Genomic DNA, 23215 nt, shown 5'->3' with positions numbered 1-23215 from the left:
AATGTGTTACCTTTTGGTCTCACTAACGGGCCGGCCACGTTCCAGAAGTTTATCAACGAGATCCTGATGGAGTATTTGGACGATTTCTGTTCCGCTTATATGGACGACATTCTGATTTGGAGCGAGACTGAGGAGGAACACCAGACTCACGTCCGGCAAGTCCTGGAAAGGCTCAAAAAGGCTGGACTCCAGGCTGACATAAAAAAGTGCGAGTTCCACGTCACAGAAACACGATTCCTGGGCTTTATTATAGGCACCAAGGGCGTCGCTGTCGACCCAGATAAGGTAGCCGCCGTGAAGCAGTGGGCACCACCCACTACCGTGAAAGGAGTGCAGTCCTTCCTAGGGTTTTGCAATTTTTACAGAAAGTTTGTCCCAGAATACAGCCGGGTAGCCAAACCGCTAACGAATTTGACGAAAAAAGCGGTGCCTTTTCAATGGGACGAACATTGCCGCGTCGCTTTCGATACACTGAAAAAGGCGTTAACTTCCGCACCCATCCTTGCCCATTACCAAGCGGATTACGAAACAAGGGTAGAGACTGATGCGTCCGGAGGAGTGGTGGCCGGAGCGTTGCTGCAGCAGAACCCAAACACCCAAGAATGGCATCCGATCGCATTCTTTTCCGAAACTATGCAGCAGGCGGAACTCAACTACCCCATCCACGACAAGGAATTGCTAGCAGTCGTTAGGGCGCTGAAAACCTGGAGACCAGAGCTAATGGGTACCAAAAAGAAGTTTGTGGCGATTACTGATCATAAGGCCTTGGAATACTTTTCTACGAAACGGTTGCTCAACTCCCGGCAAGCGGCCTGGGCCGACTTCTTTTCCCAATATAATTTTGAGATCACTTACCGCCCTGGCAGCGAGAACGTGCTGGCAGATGCTTTGACCCGCAAGGCAGAGGATGTACAAAATTAAAAAGAACGTCAGGAAGCAGAACGCTATATGGCTATTTTCCGTCCTGTCGACAGTGCTGGCGACGACCTTTATGTGGTCAACCCCTTTTCATATTGGCAAACTGTTGCCGATGGCGGTTTCGGAGTGCTGTTGGCAGCGATCGAACCAACTGGCGCAGCTGGACAACTGCTGTTCGCTGAAGAGGTGCTCAGGGCCAACGAGCATTCACCACTGCTAGAACAGTACCGAATTAAGGCCCGTAACCCCGAAGAGAAGCACTGGACGTTGTTGCACGACAAACACGTACTGTACCGAAGGAGATTGGTGATCCCAGGCGACGGGGAATGGCCCGCCAAAGTGATTCGTGAAGTTCATGGGACTATTGCTACGGCCCATCCTGGCCGCAATAAGACCCGCCGTTTGGTGGCACAGCAGTTTTGGTGGCCAGGCATGAGCGGAATGGTGGACCGCTATGTCGCCAACTGTTCCTGTCGATCAGCCAAAGTTCCGAGAGATAAGACCCCTGGGCTTTTACAACCATTACCCGTGCCGGATCGACAATGGAGCACCATCGTCGTAGATTTTAAATCAATGCCCAAGTCGAAGTCGGGAAACGATAACCTGTTTGTAATGATCGATGCGCTGACGAAACGGTCGTGGGCCGTTCCATGTACAAGGACGGCTACCGCAAAAGATGCAGCCATGATGTACTACGAGGGTCCTTACCGCGTTTATGGTTTACCCACGAAAGTCGTTTCCGACAGAGGCCCGCAGTTTGTATCAGATTTGATCGACGAGATGTCCAAGATCTTGCAGATTAAGTGGAAGCTTTCGACGGCCGGGCACTCCCAAACAGCAGGGCAAGCAGAGATTATGAACGCCTACATCGACCAAAGGTTGCGCCCTCATATTAACCATTTCCAAGACGATTGGGACAAACGTATGCCCGCAATCGATTTGGTGCAGGCAACGCTACCCCATGACTCTCTCGGAGGATTTTCACCTTTCGAGATTGGAAACGGCTACCCGGCCCATATGCATTTCGATTGGACGCAAAGGACCGAACTAAAGGGACTGCCTACCCGTGAGCGACTTACAAGAACCGAAGCTCAAGCGATTACCAAAAAGCTCGAAAGCTACGTGGAGGCGGCACGCACCCACCTCCAAATGGCGCAACAACGAATGTGCGACCAAGCCAACAAGCACCGCCGGGAACCCGATTTCGGAGTAGGAAGCGCCGTCTACATTATTAAAAAGCATTGGGTGACGGACCGTCCTAGCGATAAACTAGACTACCCGTTGACCAGATGTAGTTATGTGATTAAGGAGAAGCGGGGGCATTCCTACCGTTTGGAGTTGCCAGACTCTTGGAAGGGAAGCCGCGTATTTCATGCCGACCGTCTTCGGCTAGACCCACGTGACCCATTGGACGGACAAGCCGCAGAAAGGCCCGAAGGCGAGGTAATCGACGCGTCAGAAGATACCAACGAAGAGGAGTGGGAAGTCGAACGGGTAATTTCCTCGCGGGTGCTACGAGGTGTGCTTCAGTACCAAGTCCAGTGGAGAGGCTGGGACCCCGACCCGGAGTTCTACGACGCGGAAGGATTCAAGAACGCGGCTGTGCAATTGCGACAGTACCATAACGCCTACCCCGACAAGGCCGGCCCTCCCATGCGCCTAGAGGCCTGGGAAAAGGCTGCCCTCGAGAATCGGTTCGACCCGCCCGACGAGTACGACAACGCCCCGGCTACGGGGAACAGCACAGCCAGCAGATTGCGACGTCGCCGGTGAAGACAGAACAGGACACAGCAAGAGTCCTAACCGCTCGCGGGGCGGACGGGGGGTAATGTTACGGAGTGGCGTGCCTGGGCGACTGCCAACCGTGACTAGCTCCACCTCACGTGACAAGGCGCCAGGGTGAGTTTGTTATTTGTTCGCTTAGGCGCGTGTACGCGATTGGCACTGCGTGCCTTTCTTCTTCCTTTACACTTAGCTTTAGATCTTCGAATAGAATCGCCCCTATATTGCAGCCTTGTCTCTCTGGGATCGCTTTCGTGACAATTACCATATAAATAAATTCGATTTTAGGATTGTTTAGCAGCAATTAAACTTTAGTTAACCTTAATATTTGTTTGAGAACGATTATAATTTTACCCCCAGTTATTGAGAACCCCAATTACCCAATCAGACGCTCAATTGCTTCAACCCACTATACTTTACCCTAAGAACAGGTTACCCCGATACCTTGATCGTAACAATAATATAATGCGTATATAGGATTTTATAAATAACTTTAGTAACGAATATAATAATATGAATTTAATAATGGAGAGTGTAATTTTAAAAATAAAATTTCTCTATTTATATTACGGAATGGCGTGCCTGGGCGACTGCCAACCGTAGCTAGCTCCACTTTACGTAATAAACTGCCATGTTTTGTTATTATATATTTATTTGGGCGCGTGCACGCCAATAGCGTGCCTTTCTTCTTTGTGTAAACTTCATCTCAAATCTTCGAATAACATCGCCCCTATATTGCTACCTTGTTTCTTTGGAATCGCTTTCGTAACAATTATAGTTTAATTAATTTGTTTTTACTATTTTTGAAATAAATACAATGCGTAAATACTGTACCTTTGTCAACTTCTTTTTTACAGAAAAAAAACATGAAGTTTCTAAAAATTGGTTATTATTAGTTTACTTGACTCACCCCACGTGGACTGGCAGCTCCGTGCAGGCACCTCACCCGCTCCATTACCCACCATAAGATACACGCAAGTCAGCGGTAGCTAGTTATGTAGAATTAGATAATATACTAAGTATTTTCCACTGGTCTCAGGGCTTATCCCTGCTCTGTCGCTCCCTAATTGAGCGTGACTTTCTTATTGGAAATTTGAGCTTATCCAGGCAAATTTAATAATAATAATAATTAAAATATATAAAATTCATACCTAAATCTTTTAATGATTATTTGTTCCTTCCAATGCTATTTTACTTACCAAGATATTGCTCTTTAAAAATAGTGAGTATAATAACTTTATATGAGAGTTTTAGCTTTTCGCGTTATTTTTGGCTACCCACTATATAAGCCCTATTAACAGCAATTGTATATAATCTCGACAAATTATCTACGAAGCCTTGGGCTTTTTCCTCACAAGCACTTTCATTCCAGCACCATTCTTGATTAACTTTTTCTATTTCACCTTTACTTCTTCGCGTCAACCCAATCCGATTTTCCTTTCGATAAACCACCAATATGCGAACGTCTACCTTTTTTGGTATTTTAACCTTTTTCGCCGTGGGTATTACAGCTGTTCCCATCGGTTGCGATTCGTCCGCTGTTCAACGACGTGGGGACAATTCCGGTACAAAATCCCACGTCCCCCAAAACGGACCAGGCGGAGCACCTGAGGACAATCCCAACAGATCGTTCAAGCTCCCCAAAAAAGGCGGGCGAGAGGCAGAGCTCACAATTTTACCATTTACTTCACATTGCAACGGATGCGGTGAAAGGCTTCGTTATGTGGGCACTATGAGAAATCATCAGGATAGAAGACCGGCATGTAAGGGCAAGGGGTATTATGTTAAGCAGCCCTCTACGTAAAATCAGCTTCAGGCAAAATATTCGGTTGCTGTTGATTTATCGGCAGATATGCGGGTAGTATAAATTACGTGTGGAGCCACGTAATCTAGGAACGCGTAACATAATCTTTAACAAGTTTTTGCAATCTCGTAAATAATTACGTTTAATTTGAAAAATATGTAAAAATAGCGATTTTGTTTATTATTATTACGACCTGGCATATATTGGAAAACTTAATATATTAGGCCCTATTAACGAAATTCTTAAAATAAAATGAAAAAAGAAATGGCAATTAACGGTGTGTTAAAAAAAACGCGTTTGAATCCGGGCTAATAACTTTTTTTATCCGATCCATGGTTCGGCGTAATTGGTAACGTTGGGCTCCACATCTCCGACCCCCCTAAAGTCCGGCCCCCTTGAAAAATGTAACGACGAAATACCCCTTTTATAAACCGATTTAAATGTAAACCTATCAACGCACAATAATACAATCATTGTCAGGCTCTCCCGGTTCGCTAACCTCTTCTCCATCGTTCAAAGCTTCTAAACAGTCCCTATTATTTTCCTGTGCTTCATAAACGTTTTTTTTGCTGACCAAAAGCTCGTTGGGATCCGGAATCACCCTTTTCCTTTTGACCGGCCGTACCGCCTCCAATTTTGCTTTTAACAAACTGATTTTTTGCTGAGCTTCAGCCAATAAGATATCCTTGGTTTCGAAGCTTTTTTGGACTTTTGCAAACAAAAGCCGTGAAGTGGCGTTACTTTTTTCGGACCGGGAAATTTCCTGTAGTTGAAGTCGAATATCTCGGGTCGTTTTAGGGGTTTTCCAAATAAGTAAAGACTGGTCGTTAATTTTTTGGGTTGGGCTTTCCGGTGTTTTATCCCTTTGGAAGCCGTTATTTTTACCTTTTTCGACGTTGGCGTTGCTATTTTCTAACAAAAAAGGGTTTAAAAGTGGTTTTGCCAAGTTCACCGGCCATAACCCCGTCGTACGCCAACCAGATTGAATGGTTTTTGCTATAAATGCTTTTGATCTGGCTTTTCGATAGCAAAGTAGAAAGTTTCGTTTCCCAACAACCGTTGAACAGCAAAACTGGTTTACAAATCCCAGGTGACGTCGATAAGCTTCCTTTAACGGCCCAAAAACCGATAAATCCAACGGTTGAAGAACGTGTGACGAATGAGGGGGTAAATATAGGAGTTGAATATTGTTTTGCAAGCAAAGAAGCATAAATTCGTCCGTTATATGTGATCCATGGCCATCCAGAACTAATAACCGCTTTTCAGGGGTTAAAGGTTGGGTATACGGAATAAACACCTTTTTTAACCATTCGATACCTGTTTCATGATTTGTCCACCCGTTTTCGGTTGCATGAAATTGCCAGGTATCGAAAGGACTTAAATCAGCTGGAAACCATTGTTGCTGTACGTTTTTCCCCTTAAATATAACGAGGGGAGGTATAACAGCCCCCGTAGCTGATACACATTCGATTATGCTCGTCCAACCCCGCGTTCCAGGCTCTTTTCGCTGTAATGGCCGGATTTTATTACGCCCTAACACCAGGCCATTAGATCCTTTGCCTTCCATTATACCTGTTTCGTCCATATTCCAACGGTTGGCCGGTTTTATAGTATCGACAACGGGATTTTTCAAATAGGACCACCAAGATTTAATTACCTCGGTTGTAGCCCCATTAACCCGGGCATTTTCTATTCGCCGGGGTCTTTGGGTTTTCAAAATTGGATATCGGGCTATAAAACGGCTAACCCAATGTTTCCCAAGGCTTTTTCTTTCTCCGGCGGCCTGAAGAATTCGTTCCGCAAAATAGCGTAGTTCTTGATGCGTTGGCGGAAGGCCTAACGCGGCCTGCGCAAGTACCCAATCTGCCAAATAGGTTTCCTGCTCCTGTGAAAGCCTTTGACAAAATCTTTTCGCTTGTTGAATTGACTGGGCCCCCTTTAAACGATCGTGAAGGGTACTCCGAGGAATACCCCATTTTTGCGAGGTTTTGTGAACTGATTTGCCATTTCTTATGTCAGAAATGGCAGCAAGAAGCTGATTTTCAGTGTACTGTTTCATTGGAAAGTTTGGAGCAAGAATCTTCAAAAATCAAGTTCTAAAGTGAAAAATTCGTCTAGATATTTATAAAATAAAACAAAGGGTTGATGTGGCTGAGTAGATATTTTTAGGGGCCGGACTTTAGGGGGGTCGGAGATGTGGAGCCCAACGTTAAAACCGAATTGTAATTTTGAGGGAAGGGTTGGGGGCCTAATCCTTACACCAACCTTCTCGTCGTGATAAGCAATTTCTGTTTCCAAAGTTTTTGTAGAATATATTTTATAATTTATTATCTTATTTATGTATATATATGCCTTCCGCCGTTTGTTCGTCACACCGTTGCGCGCGGGGGTGTCCACCAAGGCAGGTTCGATGCGCTTTTAGCGCGGAAAAAGGGTAAAATAGCCAATAATAGCTGCTAACGTTTCGAAGGTCCGCGGGGTCCCCAATGTTTTATATAGGTATTTTTTGTCTGGTTTGCGTGTCTGGCCGTAAAATCGGGCCGTTAGGCCATTTTTTCCATTATTTAAAATTGTTTGGGCAATGGACCAAATGGTTTGGTGCCGTGGAATTATCGCACCAAAGGTATTACATTTTTGCGCCCTGGTGGGCAAACCGGTCGTGGTAACCTCGAAAAGCCCCGTGTCCTGTCCGCATAGCTAGGTAATGCCCCAAAATCCGCCGGGGTAGCCCGAACTCGCTTGGTTTTTTCGTTGGGTTATATTCCAGTTTCCATCGGTTATATGCATTTGAAGTTTTCCTGGCCTGCCAACATCGCGCGCTGGCTTTTCGGGCTGCCTTCCGAAATTCGGATCGGATACCGTTGACGGTCGCGTCTTGCGTGCGGGGGTCGGTGTCCGCGGGTCCTTTTGCATTTTCGTCCGTTAGGCGGTTTGCTTTCTCGTTCCCTTCGATTCCTTTATGCCCCGGGCACCATTGTATGAGGATGTTAACGCCTGTGTCGTTTAGCTCCTCCACGAGTTCGTGGAATCGGATATAGGCCCATTGCGAGGATAACGACGCGGATCCTTTCAGGCCCCAAATAACGGAGGCGCTATCCACATACACCCATATTGTGCCTCCTGGGTTCGCGTCGGCTGCCTCGAGGCCAAGTTTCTCAGCAGCATGTTCTTTACAGCGGCAATCGGAAGGCCTTCATCCGAAGCCAATGGTAACTGTATTCCATGCTGCTGATCTCTGCACTTAACAATCTGATATGAAAGGGCTACAGTTTTACTTCAGCCCAAAATGCTTCCTGATTACGGACAATCGCACTGCTGCTGCTAGACCCGGGTGACTCAGAGATGGAGAGGGCCCTAAAGTGGTCATTTCACTTTTATTCTATAGCTCTCTATAATAGTACCGCGGCTGTTTAATGTATATGAAAATTTGTACTTATATAAAACCAAACACCCGCTTTCTAGGGAGGTAGTTTTTGTATTAATGTCGGCAACAATCTAAGAAATAGCTAATATTAAAAGTTTTTTTTTGGTTTTCTTTTGAGGTTAATGGAAATACTACAATAAAAGGGGAAATCCGCTATATATACTATAGTGGTAAGGCTAAAAATCACTTTTATGGCACAGTTGCTCCATTGCGTGGGCCTTGTGGGTGTTTCCGGCTTTGGTAATAGTTTTTTGCGAAAAAAAAAAAAAAAAAAAAAAAAAAAAAAAACAAATCCAGGTATTTGAAATTCCCAGCGAACAGTTAAATTGGTGAAAGTCCACGAATAAACATACGGTGACAAGGGGCGGCTTTTCCCGCCTGCTACCGTGGTATTTAGTCACCCGGTCTAGGCAAATGTGCCTTACCTTGGGGATAAAATTAAAGGATCTGACATCAATTTATCTAACTGTCGGCATCGTCCGCATGTACAGCAGATAGGGCACTCATTCAATGAGAGTAACTATAAACGGCCATATTACACCTAGTGTCTGTTAAACAACTGCCTCAGTTTGCATTGTTTTAGCAGTTGGGGCTCATGCGGCAGGCCCTATCAAATTTGGCGAGGGAGTGGGGTATTCAGGCAGTTGTATCCATTACATTTAGATTTAAAGGGTTTAAAAGAGCAATATAGAACTGGGAACTTCCTGCAGACTTCGCACTTTCAGAGGCATACTCTTCATCTACTATTTGGTTTCGTTCCGTCACTCTGCTTAACTCGAGCCAAGTAGCAAAGACTTATTTCTTCGCATTATCTCCTGACTGCTGTGGCCGCCTTTGCCACCATGGCGGTCATTAGCTGTGCAAACACAGATTCACACAAAGAATATATGCCTTTGTATACCATTATTGCAGCCCGTGACGAGCCTATCGTCATCACAGCGGTCGCTGATGTCGACCGTCCCAATGTAGAGAAACGCGCCTACATCGCCACAGGGTGCGACTATAGTCAAGAATGGACTATATCGCAAGCTCTAGACAGCTATGTTAGCCTTGATTATCACGCCAATTACGCTGCTGCAAATAACAAGTCCTAAATGTGGAGATTCTTCAAAACTAATGACCCTGGTGACATCAAAACTGTCCAGGAAGTTTTCACCGCAGTTGATAACAAACGCTCTGAAACTCAAGCCAGTGCATCGCATCCTAGCTCAGTTGGCTGACTTTGCTTCGGGGCTAAGCGGTCAAAATTTGTAGTGCAGGGCTAAATAAGCTTTCTCCAAGCTTCTTTGTACTCTCTACTCTTGTCATGTTCCGTTTGGCCGGGGGAACAATGCTGCTTGCAAGATCGTGTCCCTTTTCCTCGGGCCACAGACACAGGATCCCCCTCAAAAATGGGGATGTGGATTTCAAGGAAAGGAGAGTTATAGGGCCAAAGAGATTCGAGGAAGTAAATGAGTTTTAAAATAAAGGTTTCGAGCTCTTGGAAGAACCTCATAGGCTGCGGTTCTGAACCTGGATGGATCTTGTTTAGGAACTTACCCGAAAGGCCCATAAAAGTTGGGACCCACATTCGAACAAGTCAAGATGGACGATTTTATATAAACCGGCATTCTCTGCCCCTCCCCTCTGCCAAGCTACTCCAAAATAGCCTTGACTGCCAAAAATTGAGTTTTGCACAAAACAATCCCATCCAATACCGGATTCAATTGTTATACAAACGCAGATCTGAAGATCAGCTTCCAATTTCAAGAATGCCATCCGACTACACCTTTGCCAAACCAGACGTCGCTCTGGACGAGGGCATCTACGCCTTCCTGGAGGAGTTTTATCGCATCACCGACGACCCCGAGGGACATGACCTCTACACCCAACAATACACCCCGGACGGTACAGCGATAATGGCGACCTTCAAATGCAAAGGGACTGAAGGTTCGTTTTCCTCTATGTCGCGTGATTCAGCCGATGGAGTTGAATCCTTTCCGTGTCGGAACTAGGGCCTGCTTGTTCATCCCGACTTGACGCTGCAACAAGATGAAAAAAAAAGAAGACACTAAAGAGAAAAAAAATGTTCCAGAGATTCGCGACTTCCGACAGAGAATGTGGGACAGGGTAAAGGCCCGCAAGCACAAGATTCATCGCGTCTTTGCGGCCGCGCCCGGGTCCCCCGAGATCATGTTGTACGGAGAGGTGAAGCAGACGCTCCGGAGCGGAGGCGACCTGGTCAAGGAGTGGGCTGCGCACGGCGTGCTGGAGAAGAGTGCCGAGGATGGCAAGTGGAGATGGGCGTTTTATCAGGTTTATCTGGCATGTTCTTTTTTTCCCTCCCAGGCTGGAGCCGACAGCGGCGGCGAACTCGACGCAACGGAAACGGATTGTTTGCTAACCGGTTGTTTGTAGGATATGTCAAATTGAACGGTCATGGGCTGTGGCTAGCAGTATCCCCGACGTGTCTGTTAATCTATTTCCATCTGAGCCAGAGCATCAGCTCGACAGCATGGGCTTTTGGGTGATCAGCGGGACTTTTGTGGGAGCATAGTCTTGTCGTTAGGGAGTAGTCGCGCTGGGCTAGCCCAAGGGAGGCGGGATCATGTTCCAAAACTTAGCAGCCATTACAGCAAGCACACAACGAGCTTTGGTGATACTTGCTGTTGGTATCCATTTTGCCAGTGTGATTGAAGCGGAACTGGTCCGGCTCTTTGGGCTTCAGGGATGAGCCCTCAGACTAGGGTTTTGCTCCTTTTGTCTTGTAATCTTGGCAGAATTCCTCTGCTGCCTTCTCCCAGCGCACAAAGCACTCGTCCCAGGGCCAAAGTTCTAGCGCTTCGCTTATATGGAAAATGGAAGTAATAAAGCCCTACTACTCGACATAATATGTCGTCTTGGTAAGGCACTGTTATGCTCCTTGAATTCTTGAGAGCACGATAAAATCGCTGCAACGCGCTTTAGCCTAAGTTACTTACCAATTAAGCCGGAGTTCAATTGGCGGAGCGCGCGTTCAGGGATGAGCCCTGAGACTAGGTAGGCGCTTTGGGATATTCAGTTTTACGGGATTCAGCGACTCGCGGCAAACGATATGCGCATGCGCTCTAACGTTGCGTACCCCCTGTTCGGCACCCCCCCTGTTCGGCACCCAAAAATAACAACACTTTTATTTTTATCCTCCAACTTCTATTATAAATATCTCGATGAATCTGTCACTTTTGGATTTACTTTTTTCTGATTTTAATTCTCCATTTTCCAATGAAGCAATATACTGAAAAACAGCTTATATCTGCAATTAACGACGTCAATAATGGCAATCCAATTGCAAAAACCTCCCGAAAATGGGGAATACCTAGGTCTACACTTCAAAGTCGACTTAAAGGTTCTCAACCTTATAAAAAAGCACAAAGCCCTTTTCAAAGGCTTTCCACGGAACAGGAAAAGCATTTGGCTGATTGGGTACTTACCCAAACAGCTTTAGGGCTTCCGCCAACGCATCAAGAATTACGCTTTTTTGCCGAACGAATTCTTCAAGCCGCCGGAGAGACAAAAGGCCTTGGAAAACGTTGGATAACTCGTTTTTTGGCTCGTTATCCAATCCTTAAAACCCAAAGGCCCCGTCGAATAGATAACGCCCGGGTTAATGGCGCTACTACGGAGGTAATTAAATCTTGGTGGCTTTATATTACGAACCCGGTTATTAACGCTATTAAACCGGAAAACCGTTGGAATATGGACGAAACCGGTATAATGGAAGGCAAAGGATCTAATGGCCTAGTATTAGGGCTTAACGGGATCCGGCCGTTGCAACGAAAAGAGCCCGGAACGCGTGGTTGGACGACTATAATCGAATGTATATCGGCTACGGGCGTTGCCCTCCCTCCCCTCGTTATATTTAAGGGAAAAAACGTACAACAACAATGGTTTCCCACGGATTTAAGCCCTTTCGATAATTGGCAATTTCATGCAACCGAAAACGGGTGGACAAATAACCAAACGGCTATCGAATGGTTAAAAAAGGTGTTTATTCCGTATACCCAACCTTTAACCCCTGAAAAGCGGTTATTAGTTTTGGATGGCCATGGATCACATATAACGGACGAATTTATGCTTCTTTGCTTGCAAAATAATATTCAACTCCTATATTTACCCCCTCATTCGTCACACGTTCTTCAACCATTGGATCTATCGGTTTTTGGGCCGTTAAAAGAAGCTTATCGACGTCAACTTGGATTTGTTAGCCAATTTTGCTGTTTGACAGTTATTGGAAAACGAAATTTCCTACTTTGTTATCGAAAAGCCAGATTAAAAGCATTTATAGCAAAAACCATTCAATCTGGTTGGCGTACAACGGGGTTATGGCCGGTAAACTTGGTTAAACCACTTTTAAGCCCTTTTTTGTTAGAAAATAGCAACGCCAACGTTATAAAAGATAAAAACAACGGTTTGCAAAGGGATAAAACACCGGAAAGCCCAGCCCAAAAAATTAACGACCCGTCTTTACTTATTTGGAAAACCGCTAAAACGACCCGAGATATCCGACTTCAACTGCAAAAACTTTCCCAATCCAACAAAACCAACGCTACTTCACGTCTTTTATTTGCAAAAGTCCAAAAAAGCTTCGAAGCCAAAGATACCCTTTTGGCTAGCGCCCAGCAAAAAATCAGCTTATTGGAAGCACAACTGGAGGCAATACGGCCGGTTAAAAGGAGGAGGGTGGTTCCGGATCCAAACGAGCTTTTGGTTAACAAACAGAACATTATTGGATTGCAGGAAAATGATATAGAAAATTTGGAACCTTTAGCTGATGAAGAAGAGGTTAATGAACCGGAGAAGCGTGAAAACGATTGTATTTTTGTCCGTTGATAATTTTATATTTAAATCAGTTTATAAAAGTAGGCATTTCGTTGTTAGATTTTCAGGGTGCCGAACAGGGGGGGTGCCGAACAGGGGGTACGCAACGTTATAAAAAAGCCGTTGTGTAATGGCAATTCGGCTCGGACCATGTCCGAATTTGGCGTTGAAAATGCAGGGTTGCCAAATGTTGAAAATGAGGCAAAATTAGACGACAAATTACCGTCATATTTATACTTTTCCTCGTTCGAAATTGGAATTGGCGGAATTGTTATTTTCGCGTCTGTTTCCGCGTTCCAATTCGGTTGAAAGTTTTCGTCGGTGACGAAATACTTTGTCAAACCGTTATACTCGATGCAAATGGCCACCTTTATTCCGTCAAATTCGAACGCTGTGGTTTTTCGGAGCAGGTTTGAACTTCGGCTGTCGATCAAATGGCTGATGTTTGGTGGTGTTATTTTTCCAGTCGTTTCGTTCAGAAAATCGTGTTAAAAACAACGAGTTTTAGCGTTTTACATCAGGTCAGAGCAAAGATTTTCATTTCACTATTGCACAATTTATATAAATTCCCTGGTAAACGCGAACCTGATATTCGTTAATTGAAACAAAAATCGAAAATTCGAAAGCGCTTAAACGGCGGCTAACTGATTGGAAGAAACTGTGCATCTCAACGTCGCCATCAAAATCAATATTAACATTAATATTAAGCGCCCAGTTTAAAAAGCGACGGGACACTGCTGCATTTACGCCACTACGCCATGCGCCGCTGCGCTCCACAGCGCCATACCCCCCCCCACCACGCCATCGTACTTCGTAATACCGTACATATTTGAGTGACTGCTAAAATCAGAACGCAATATGATAACGTTACAAGATACGGGAATTTGGGTGGTGGCTGCATGAGTCCAGATTACTATCAGGCTTCACCTTTCGTCCTTTGGTTATGCAACAATGGACAGGCTACAAATGCAGCTTTGCAAATTGCCCTAGTGGCACCTTTTGAAGACACCCTCCAAGGCACGCTTATTCGGACTGTGCTCCTTCCAGTGCTAATGCAAGAGACGTGTCAAGCTACTTGTCAGGGCGCTCACAAAAGAATTTGACCATGATTTGCCTTTCAATCAGAGGATTCATGGAAGTTATTGCAAATTTCTTAGTCGCAATTGTTACGACCAGACAGTTGGGCCGGTACCAGGGAGGCCAGGTGGGGTCACACCCCTCCTGACGACACCCGCCCAGAGAAATCACCGACCGGCAGAAAGAGGATTACATAATAAGGAATCACGTGACCTCACGTGATTGCCAAGAGAGTGATCTCAGTGATCATTGAGGGATCACAACAGATCAAGGGAAGTGATCTCTGCGATCTGTGACAGATCAGGAGAGATCACATTCGGAACATAGTTTATATAAGGCACGCTTATTACCATGTAGATAGATTCGATTCTAGGATTGCTTAGCAGCAATCAAACTCTAGTTAACCTCAATACTTACTTGAGAACAATCATAATTTCACCCCCAGTCATTGAGAACCCCAGTTACCCAGTCAGACGCTCAGTTGCTTCAACCCACTGTACTTTACCATAAGAACAGGTTACCCCGATACCTTGATCGTAACAGCAATCCACTTTAGAGTAAATATTGGTCAAGAACTGCGTTGTACAAAAATGGCTGGTTAACTAAAGCATGAACAGCCGTCGCTGGCACATCCCGGTCTTCATATTCAAACCCTACCGCTACGGATTCGAGAATTGCACCCTACAGCGTTAGTTGTTTTCCAAAATATCAGCAGCTGTAGATATATCTGATATAGCTTTTTTATATTATAATGGCCTTCAAGTTTCGGTGTTCCTGTGGGGCAGTGTTTGAGAGCCGTTGCAAATTGTACCTGGTATGCAAATTGACCTCGCTACAAAACGCCAAAAGGTACGAGTGCTAAATGCCTAACGGACCAGGGACGCATTTTTGCGCGGGTTTCATTATAAAGTGTTGTGCATATTGCAATCTATACGGACCCCTCTCCATGCTCTTTCCATGCTCTTTCCATGCTCTTTCCATGCTCTTTCCATGCTCTTTCCATGCTCTTTCCATGCTCTTTCCATGCTCTTTCCATGCTCTTTCCATGCTTTTTCCATGCTTTCTCCATGCTTTCTCCATGCTTTCTCCATGCTTTCTCCATGCTTTCTCCATGCTTTCTCCATGCTTATGGTACCTTCAAATACTACTGTAGTAGGGGTAAAAATCCCTTCCTTAAATATTTAGCACAATGTTGCGGGGCGTGTGTGCTCCCACTTTTATCCCTTTGCAAAAGCAAAGAACAAAGGAGATAAAAAACAAAAAGAAAAAAGAAAAGAAGAAGAAAAAACACATCTACTGTAGGTATTTGGAGCTCGCCGCGAACAGTTACTTTGGTCAAGGCCCACGCACACACGTACGGTAGTTCCGTAATATTGATAAAAATTAAATTGGCACTCTAGAACGGGGGCGGTAATTACGGCTGCTGCCACTAGTCCAGCGAGAAATCTACCAAGCCGTTGTGGCTACTGATTGCATATGTTTCAGAAATAAATTCAAGAGAAAGCCAATAATATAAATCCTTTTATCAAACGGAATCAGATCTCAAAATGGGATCGATAAGAGTATCCGGGATGCTTGATGCTCTTATTTCCACTTTGGTGGCCGCTGAATCTTCACCTCTACCAGCTTCGACAAGCAATGCACCGTTGTCCCCATATTGGCGGCAAAATTGATGTTGCTGGCCGCGTTTCCCATGATAAAACCGCCGTCAAAACAGAATATAACTGCACGAGCCGGTGGGGCTTCCTTTGCTGCAGGTGCCTCGGGGATAAAATGCGTAACCTCTATTTCGGTGCCGTCGGCGGACCTGACGTTGTGGGAGGGTGTTTGAGTGGAGACTGGCAGATGGGGAAGGCCGAATATGTCCGGGTGACGGGATGCGAATGCGTTACGGACAGCAAATACATCGCTGAGTGTATCCATGCTTGGAGGTCCCTCCCAAACAAGACCTAGTTCAGGGTCTACCTTAGGTATGCGTGCTTGCAAGGCCATTTTGGTCATATATTTTGATAAGGCTTTAGTGTTGAAGATATTCTCTTTTGATCTGCGGTATAAACAAGAGTCTGGGGAAAATTAAAACATGTGCAGCGGACTCGCTAACCTTTGTTATTTCTTGTCTATTTGTGTCAGTAAGCCAACCATAGGTCTTTTGACTGAAAGTTCGGCCAAGCCTGTTTTGTTTGACACAATTTTGGTCCTCGTAACGTCCCAGTTTTGGGATGTGTTTAATGCAAGAAAACACGTTGTTATTTATGGAAGGAAACTGTTGGCGCAATTGACAAGCCGCGAAATTTCCAAAAACTTTGAAGATTTGATGTTGTGTTGCTTTTTACAATATGTGATCAAGCATACCCTGAACAGCCTGAAAACATCCTCAAATTTGGTCCTATCGGTTTAACCTACCCCTGTCAGCATTGTCAATATTTTCCCGCACATGCCCTGAGCTTACCGTCCATGGTGATTTGTGAACACAGTGTGGCCCAGATTTGGGTTCGACTAGAAGCCCATAATTATCTCGCCCTGTAACCGCAGTTTCCAAATTACAGACAAAATTGGAGTTTGTTATCGGAATTGGCGCGCGACATTTTTTTTAGTGAATGGCTGGCAAGAAACATTCTATCTAGTGCTACGTAGGAAAGCCCATGCATGTAATTCGAGAGTCAAGACAAAAAACAAACGGCATTATTTAATAAGTTACTTCAATGGGCTGCTTGCGGCATCTGAGGAGGGGCAAAAAACGAGTTGACAGGGTTTCTCGCATTAGTGTGCAACTGGAATCCAATGTCAATGGAGCAAATTGAACAAGAGCATCGGCGTTTATTGGCGTAGGATTGGCTTAACCCAAAGGATCACGAACGAAGACGTGCGATACACGAGACCAATATGCATATGACCGCTAGGACTATTGATAATGCAGTAATAGCAAAAATTATATGTGTCTCGAAGAGTTAACGATCTAATACTCTCTATTGCTCCTTCAAATATAATTCTCCGCCCTGTCATCATCTGTCACCGGCTCGGCACAATGCTCGCACTCTTCATCGGGGGGCTTCTGTCGAGGTGGGACCCGAGGAAGTAGCTCCCAGGGTGACGGTGACGGTATTGGTGCGGACAAACTGGTACCCGGCGCTGAAAACGATACTAGTCCAGCCGCACTGGATGCGCCCATCAGACCACGCGCGTTTGTCAAGGGTGCACTGGGCCAGGGAGTTCTCCTTCAAGGTGCCGTCCTGACGCGAGTAAAAAAAGGTCTCGCAGCCGGCGTAGGCGTCGCACATGCCTTGGCACTGAGCTACGCCCGTGGCGTAGTCTTTGTTGGGTCCCGGAGTGCTGTCCAGTCCTCGGATGGTCAGCGCCGTCTTGTCGATGGAGGCGCAACCCGGGGACTTGGATTTGTAACTGCGGCGCTCGTAGACCCTGACGCTGCGGACGCTGGTTGAGGGTGCCGCCGGGGCTGTCGTGGTCCCCGTCGTCGAACTGGAGCTTGAAGTCGTCCGCGAGGCGGAAGACGTGGTTGATGAAGTAGAGGTGGTGCTTGCGGTGGTCCGTGAGCTGGAAGATGTGGTCAACGAGCTGGAGCTGGAGCTGCTGATAGAACTGAAACTGCTGATAGAGCTGGAAGTGGACGACGCGGAGCTCCCACCGGGACCAGAAGCAGAGATGGCTCCGCCGTCGGTTCGCACGTACTCGAACCCGATGCTGAACTGGTAGCGGGCATTGTTGCACTGCAGCCAATCATCGTTCCACGGTCGAACCCCGTATGCGCAATACATCTTGTCGAATCCAGGCCCACCAACCCTGTCGTTCTCTTCATAAAGGAAGAAAGTACGGCAGCCGGGATAGGCATTACAGCGTCCTTGGCATTCTGCGATGGCTGCGGACTTGGGCTCCTTGATAATGTTGGTGACTCTTTTGTCGGCGACGAGATATGTACAGGCCGGTGAGACCCATTGCCCATCCCGTTCCTCGTAGACCCTTACGCCCGCAGAAGACGCGGAGGGGGCGGCGGAAACTGTTCCCGACGTAGGAGTAGGCAAAGCGGACGTACTGCCGGAGCTGGATGTGCCAGATGGGTCGACAGAATAAAATGTGGACGTCCCAGTGGAGGTCGACGGGACCTCGGTGGAAGTTTGCGGGACGCCGTTGGACGCTGCGCTGTTTCCTGTTGATGCAAACCCCGAGGAAAATGCTGTGGCAGATGATGCCGAAGAAGACAACGCGGCCTGACTCGAACTCGATGTCGGGCCTAGGGAAAACCGGGTACTACCGCTGACGGTTGCAGAGGCCAACGAGCTGGCGATGCCATCACAGGATCCAAAGAGGCTCTGGCAACCTGAGCCACAGTAATCCTTGCTGCTGCCACACCACCCGCTGGAGCTGCAACAGTCACCAAAGCCGGAGCCAATGCAAGTGACATCGTTGCCGCAGGTAGCATCCTCGCTGACCTTCATCCCAGATGGAGGGCTGGCACCGTTGCAAGTACCAAAATCGGATTGACAGCCAGCTCCGCAATAGCCATCGGCCTAAAAGAAATCGTGATCAGCATATTGTAAATCTTATTGTATATGAATATACATGTTGTATATAAATCTTACGCTTCCGCAATAGCCATATCGGGAGCAGCAGTTGCCAAAAGCGGAGCCCTGACATGTGGTCCCGAAAGCGATGCCGCAAGTTGCATCCTGGGAGATCTTGGTGACGGCAGCGCCGAGAACTGGGCCGGCGAGGGCCAGCAGAATGCCGACGGCAGTGCGTGTTCTGTGCATGGCTGTAATGAACGACGACGGGAGACAGGCAGGTAGGCCCTCGCTAGTGGGATTGATGACCGTGAGGGTATGTCTGTATGGCTTGTTTGGTCTTGGCACTTCCTTGGCGGACCTTTCAAGGCATGGCAATGCAGTGTCCTATTTATTTCGTTCGACGAAAGGGTCAAAACTAGAGCTGATTGACCCCTGTGGTCTAGACCAAAGGTTGAGCGTTGATGAATTGTTGGAGGCGTGGATCGGTCGGGACTAGCGCCGATGCCATGCGACTTAGTTTGTTCATTGAGATTACCTTTTCCATGTTCCACAGCTCAGCTCATACAAAATTGCATGCTAGCGCTTTTCTCCTGATCAGGGGAAAATACTTGGAGCTGCCATCGGATACTGCATCCTAGTGGTCCGAGGTCTTTGTCCGAGAAAATTCATTTAAGCTAGAACTATCAAGTAAGATACATCTGGATGTGGGCCGGGAGATTCTGTGCACGAATGTGGCGATTTTGTTTTCCAAAAGGATGTATACAATTTCAAGATATCAAGTAGTTCAAGATCAGCTTGCAGATAGCAATGACTCCTCAAATACAGTACACAGTTCAATATAGCGCCAGGCTCTGCACTGGGGGTTCCGAGGGGGGCCTTCGCCATTCTGAGCCGCCTTTTTTCCTGCGCTCCTCGGCGGCTTTGGCGGCCTGTCCAGCGATCGCATCACATTCGGGTTCGCGAGAGGCTGCAAACCAAAGGCTTTTGTCGTTGTTTTGTGTTCCCCAGCCGGGGGAGTCCGACACGGAGGAGGAGCGCTTTGGACTCTCCACCAACTACGCCGTGTTCTTCCGCCTGCGGGATGAGGAGAAGAGCCGCGCTGTAGAGCTGCTGACTTGTGGACTTCAACGTACCCTCGGTCAAGGTAGACACCTTTTCCAGGACAATCGAAAAAGGATGTGCAGGGCGGGTACTCGTTCGTCAAGAGGCGGGAATCAAGCGTGCAGGTCATTATCCCTGACATGGATCCAAATGCCGAAATAGATATTCTTTTTCTTCCCCTACAAAGCTAATAATAGCCCACTTGATAGGCATCCCAACAATGACATGAGGTGAGCGACCCGAGGCAGACCCAGACAACAGACCTGCCGTGTCCGCATATTAGATCAATCTCTGCGTCGGCGACTTAGTATTAGTCGTCCAGGCTCATCACTACGCGCTGGATGCGATAGAATATAGCAACTATATCATGCAGCTAGCTGCCAATTATGTGGACCACCTACTGGCTATGGTAGCACCTATCCGGGATAAGCGCACGATCAGCCTGCGACTGGACTCGTATCCTCCCATGAGCATGTTAATGACTGATCATAGGCCCGCGGACGTTGGTAGCTTTGACTTTGGCTTCGGGAAGCCGATTACCTATCGGCATTTATTTGGCGGCTTCTCGACGGCGGGCGCCGTCGTCATGTACGCGCCTGTCAGGTCCGCCGATCCTGACGAAGGGTGCGTCTTTACAGTGACCATGGAGAAGGAGCTGGTGGGAAAAATGAGGGCGATGCCCGAATTTTCCAACATTTTCGAATATCGCGGTGTTGACTAGATTGGCCAAATGTTCTAGCTAGAGTATTTTCTGAGTCTATACGCGTATCAAGATGTCAAGGGGCAAATCTGCGGATCAGTAAGGCTATGCAAGCAGACTGATAATTTGGTCGTGCGAGTCAATCGATATTGTTGAGCATGAGGTGCAGTCTGTATCCATTGTCACGGCCGGGCGTACATTGGAGGACTTCAATGTATTAGGCACTATTAACGAAGATTCTGAACTGAAGAGAAGAGAGAAATCACAATCAACGACGCGCTGGAGAGACGCGTTTAAATACGGTGTTAGTGGACCCTTTCACGACCCCAGGCTTCGCGTGGCTGGTGGAGTGGAGTGGTGATTCTAAGGGTAGGTCTGGGGGCCTAATCCTCACATTAACGTTGCGTACCCCCTGTTCGGCACCCCCCCTGTTCGGCACCCAAAAATAACAACACTTTTATTTTTATCCTCCAACTTCTATTATAAATATCTCGATGAATCTGTCACTTTTGGATTTACTTTTTTCTGATTTTAATTCTCCATTTTCCAATGAAGCAATATACTGAAAAACAGCTTATATCTGCAATTAACGACGTCAATAATGGCAATCCAATTGCAAAAACCTCCCGAAAATGGGGAATACCTAGGTCTACACTTCAAAGTCGACTTAAAGGTTCTCAACCTTATAAAAAAGCACAAAGCCCTTTTCAAAGGCTTTCTACGGAATGTCACGGCCAGGCATACATTGGAGAACCTCAGTGTATTAGGCGCTATCGACGAAAATTCTAAACTGAAGAGAAGAGAGAAATTACAATTGACGGCGCGCTGGAGAGACGCGCTTAAATCCGGAGTTAGTGGACCCTTGTCCGATCCCTGGCTCGGCGTGGAGCCGAGTCGTGATTCTGAGGGTAGGTCTAGGGGCCTGATCCTCACAGCCAAGAACTTTAAGACGAACTGCTATAGTAATTGTCATTCCAGCACCACCCAATGTCCTAATTGCAACATGTAAGAAAAGCTTAATAGTCTTTATTATAAGCGGCGAGGGCGAACCAGCCAAAGGTATCCGCGTGATAAAGGCTAAGCTCCTTAGAAAGTCTAAAATAGTAAAATGGTCAACATTTTCAAATAAAAAACAAGGTATTTGGAAATAATACTTACGCTAATGACGCAAGCAATCCATACGTATTATAATCCTCCGTATGTCGAACTATAGTACAAAAGTCTCAAGTTAACAAAAATTTGGGTCGAAAAAATACCAATAAAATTAGTTTGTAAGATTTACTTACTGTATGGAATATGCGAAGTCTCGTGAACGAGGATACGACCTCTGTCAACATCGTGATAATGGTATTTATTAAAGAATGACGGGCATAAAAATACTTGGTTGTTGGACTCGTCAGCGGGATACAGAGGGACATAACCAGCTGCCTTGTCACAATGGTGATTTGGAGGATCGCAGCGGAAAACAATATTGTCAGAGCCGAGGTCGCATGCTTTTTCAATCTTATGAAATGCTTGTTGAAGGGCGTTAATATTGCCTTCGGTATGAGTCTTGAAATATCTAAATCTGAGATTAGACTGCTTTTCAACAGCCCAGTATGCTGCGTCGGCCATTGATTTGCACCTAAATTAATTAAGTTAGAATGATATAATTTAATATCTTGAAAATAGTTTGAATACTTTTCCATAGCAGTTTTTATCATATCTTGCTCGTAACGACTGCAGCCGTTACTAATGTGACCTCGTTTAACTTTGTTCAAATGGTATATTTCAGGATGTCGAGTAGCTCCAGCCTTGTTTTTAATTATATTAGATACCACTTTGAAATTAAACTGATAAATTTCAAACCTACAGCGGCTTTAATAGTGGAAGGGCTACCGTCCACGTCAGGTTTACCTTGGTGCAGAACCGGTAGAATAGTAGCATTGGTGGAAGTTGCGACTAAAAAGTTTATAATCGCGAAGGAAAGTGTGTGATGCATCTTGCAGTTTTGGTTTATGTAAGCTTGAAGTGAACTTTTGTGGTCAACCGAATAAATAAAATAGATAATTTGCAAGAGATTCGAACTTGTAGTAATATGTTGACGCACCTTTTATATTAAAATATTTCCGCTTGCATTTTGTTCAAATTTCGCGTAATATTTCATAGTCTATTAATTATTATATCAGTACATTTCTATTTAAAGAGTTAAAGAATACTTCTAGACTTTGCATTAATATATGCGGTAAAATCATACCACTTGCGGGTCTTCAATAAAGCCATAATGCGTGTATAGAACTAATATTAATATTTAAAGGCATATTTATTATAAATCCTGCAGCGAGTAAATTAACACTAAATACTTATTTTATTTGATGGGATCTTAACCTTAGCATTGCGTGATCGCCCATAAAGAATTGTAACAAAAATATATTGGATGATATAATATAACAAAAGCTGAAATTCTCAACTTGTTGGAATAGAAGGGATCGCGTTCAATTCATCGATTCAATTTATGACTCACGTGCGGTGCCCCACAGGACCCGCACGTGACTCATCCAATCCTCGGTCACGGGTATAAGTAGGAAAGGACGATTAGAAGCTCGAACGTAGACAGAATAGTCGTTAGACAAGAATATATTACCTTTTACCCATAACAACGTTTTGTTGATCGATCGATCTACGAAAGGCCTATCAACAGAAATGGACAAAAATGTGGCATTTAGACTAAATTTAGGATTTCAGGCCACATTTGCTCGGGCTTGTTATGTACGGGTTTCGAATTGGTTTTTTTTGCTGCTGCTCTTCCTCCCTCTACACATTTTAACATTTTAGAAAGTGAGGCCTACGGAAAGACAACCCCAAAAGGGATAATATTTGCAGATTGGGACACGATCAGCAAGTAAAAGTTAATTATACCAAAACATCAACTCTACTGTGTAAACACGCAAAGTTCAACTTCAGGCTTTCAAAATTAAACGCCCACTGTCACGCTGTAGCTTCAAACCGACGATCATATTGCTGAAATATTTCGTCCAACCTTTCATCGCCAATTTGCTCCCTCAACCAAGCAT

General features: G+C 45.8%; 6 protein-coding genes across 6 annotated transcripts; 3 read left to right on the top strand and 3 right to left on the bottom strand.

Annotated features, from left to right (window-relative positions):
* Positions 1–4156: 4156 nt before the first annotated feature.
* Positions 4157–4504, top strand: MGG_17760 (uncharacterized protein; the record flags this gene model as incomplete). The annotated part of the gene is made up of 1 exon (XM_003720063.1): positions 4157–4504. One exon carries the CDS (start codon positions 4157–4159, stop codon positions 4502–4504), a length of 348 nt encoding a protein of 115 aa, XP_003720111.1.
* A 5078-nt stretch (positions 4505–9582) lies between these two features.
* Positions 9583–10566, top strand: MGG_03781 (uncharacterized protein). The gene is made up of 3 exons (XM_003720062.1): positions 9583–9857; positions 10003–10232; positions 10326–10566. Exons 1-3 carry the CDS (start codon positions 9680–9682, stop codon positions 10338–10340), a joined length of 423 nt encoding a protein of 140 aa, XP_003720110.1. The 5' UTR covers positions 9583–9679; the 3' UTR covers positions 10341–10566.
* A 4859-nt stretch (positions 10567–15425) lies between these two features.
* On the bottom strand, positions 15426–15833 carry MGG_17759 (uncharacterized protein; the record flags this gene model as incomplete). The annotated part of the gene is made up of 1 exon (XM_003720061.1): positions 15426–15833. The coding sequence occupies one exon, from the start codon at positions 15831–15833 to the stop codon at positions 15426–15428; it is 408 nt and encodes a 135-aa protein (XP_003720109.1).
* Positions 15834–16879: 1046 nt separating this feature from the next.
* On the bottom strand, positions 16880–18607 carry MGG_03784 (uncharacterized protein; the record flags this gene model as incomplete). The annotated part of the gene is made up of 2 exons (XM_003720060.1): positions 16880–18364; positions 18437–18607. The coding sequence occupies 2 exons, from the start codon at positions 18605–18607 to the stop codon at positions 16880–16882; spliced, it is 1656 nt and encodes a 551-aa protein (XP_003720108.1).
* A 561-nt stretch (positions 18608–19168) lies between these two features.
* MGG_03785 (uncharacterized protein) lies at positions 19169–20183 on the top strand (the record flags this gene model as incomplete). Its single annotated transcript, XM_003720059.1, has 2 exons — positions 19169–19462; positions 19746–20183. 2 exons carry the CDS (start codon positions 19169–19171, stop codon positions 20181–20183), a joined length of 732 nt encoding a protein of 243 aa, XP_003720107.1.
* A 995-nt stretch (positions 20184–21178) lies between these two features.
* On the bottom strand, positions 21179–21776 carry MGG_17758 (uncharacterized protein; the record flags this gene model as incomplete). Its single annotated transcript, XM_003720058.1, has 3 exons — positions 21179–21257; positions 21321–21369; positions 21449–21776. 3 exons carry the CDS (start codon positions 21774–21776, stop codon positions 21179–21181), a joined length of 456 nt encoding a protein of 151 aa, XP_003720106.1.
* Between the last annotated feature and the right edge of the window lie 1439 nt (positions 21777–23215).

The sequence above is a fragment of the Pyricularia oryzae genome, chromosome 6, assembly GCF_000002495.2.
Source record: "Pyricularia oryzae 70-15 chromosome 6, whole genome shotgun sequence".
Classification (NCBI taxonomy): domain Eukaryota; kingdom Fungi; phylum Ascomycota; class Sordariomycetes; order Magnaporthales; family Pyriculariaceae; genus Pyricularia; species Pyricularia oryzae.
Note: the sequence above shows the minus strand (reverse complement) of the source record. Positions and strands in the feature narration are given on the sequence as shown.

What these genes read in the sequence shown, in the direction of transcription:
- MGG_03781 (XM_003720062.1), top strand. Translation starts at nt 9,680, where the DNA reads ATGCCATCCGACTACACCTTTGCCAAACCAGACGTCGCTCTGGACGAG. An exon ending in CAAATGCAAAGGGACTGAAG is followed by an intron (nt 9,858 to 10,002) that starts GTTCGTTTTCCT and finishes AAAATGTTCCAG; the next exon opens with AGATTCGCGACTTCCGACAG.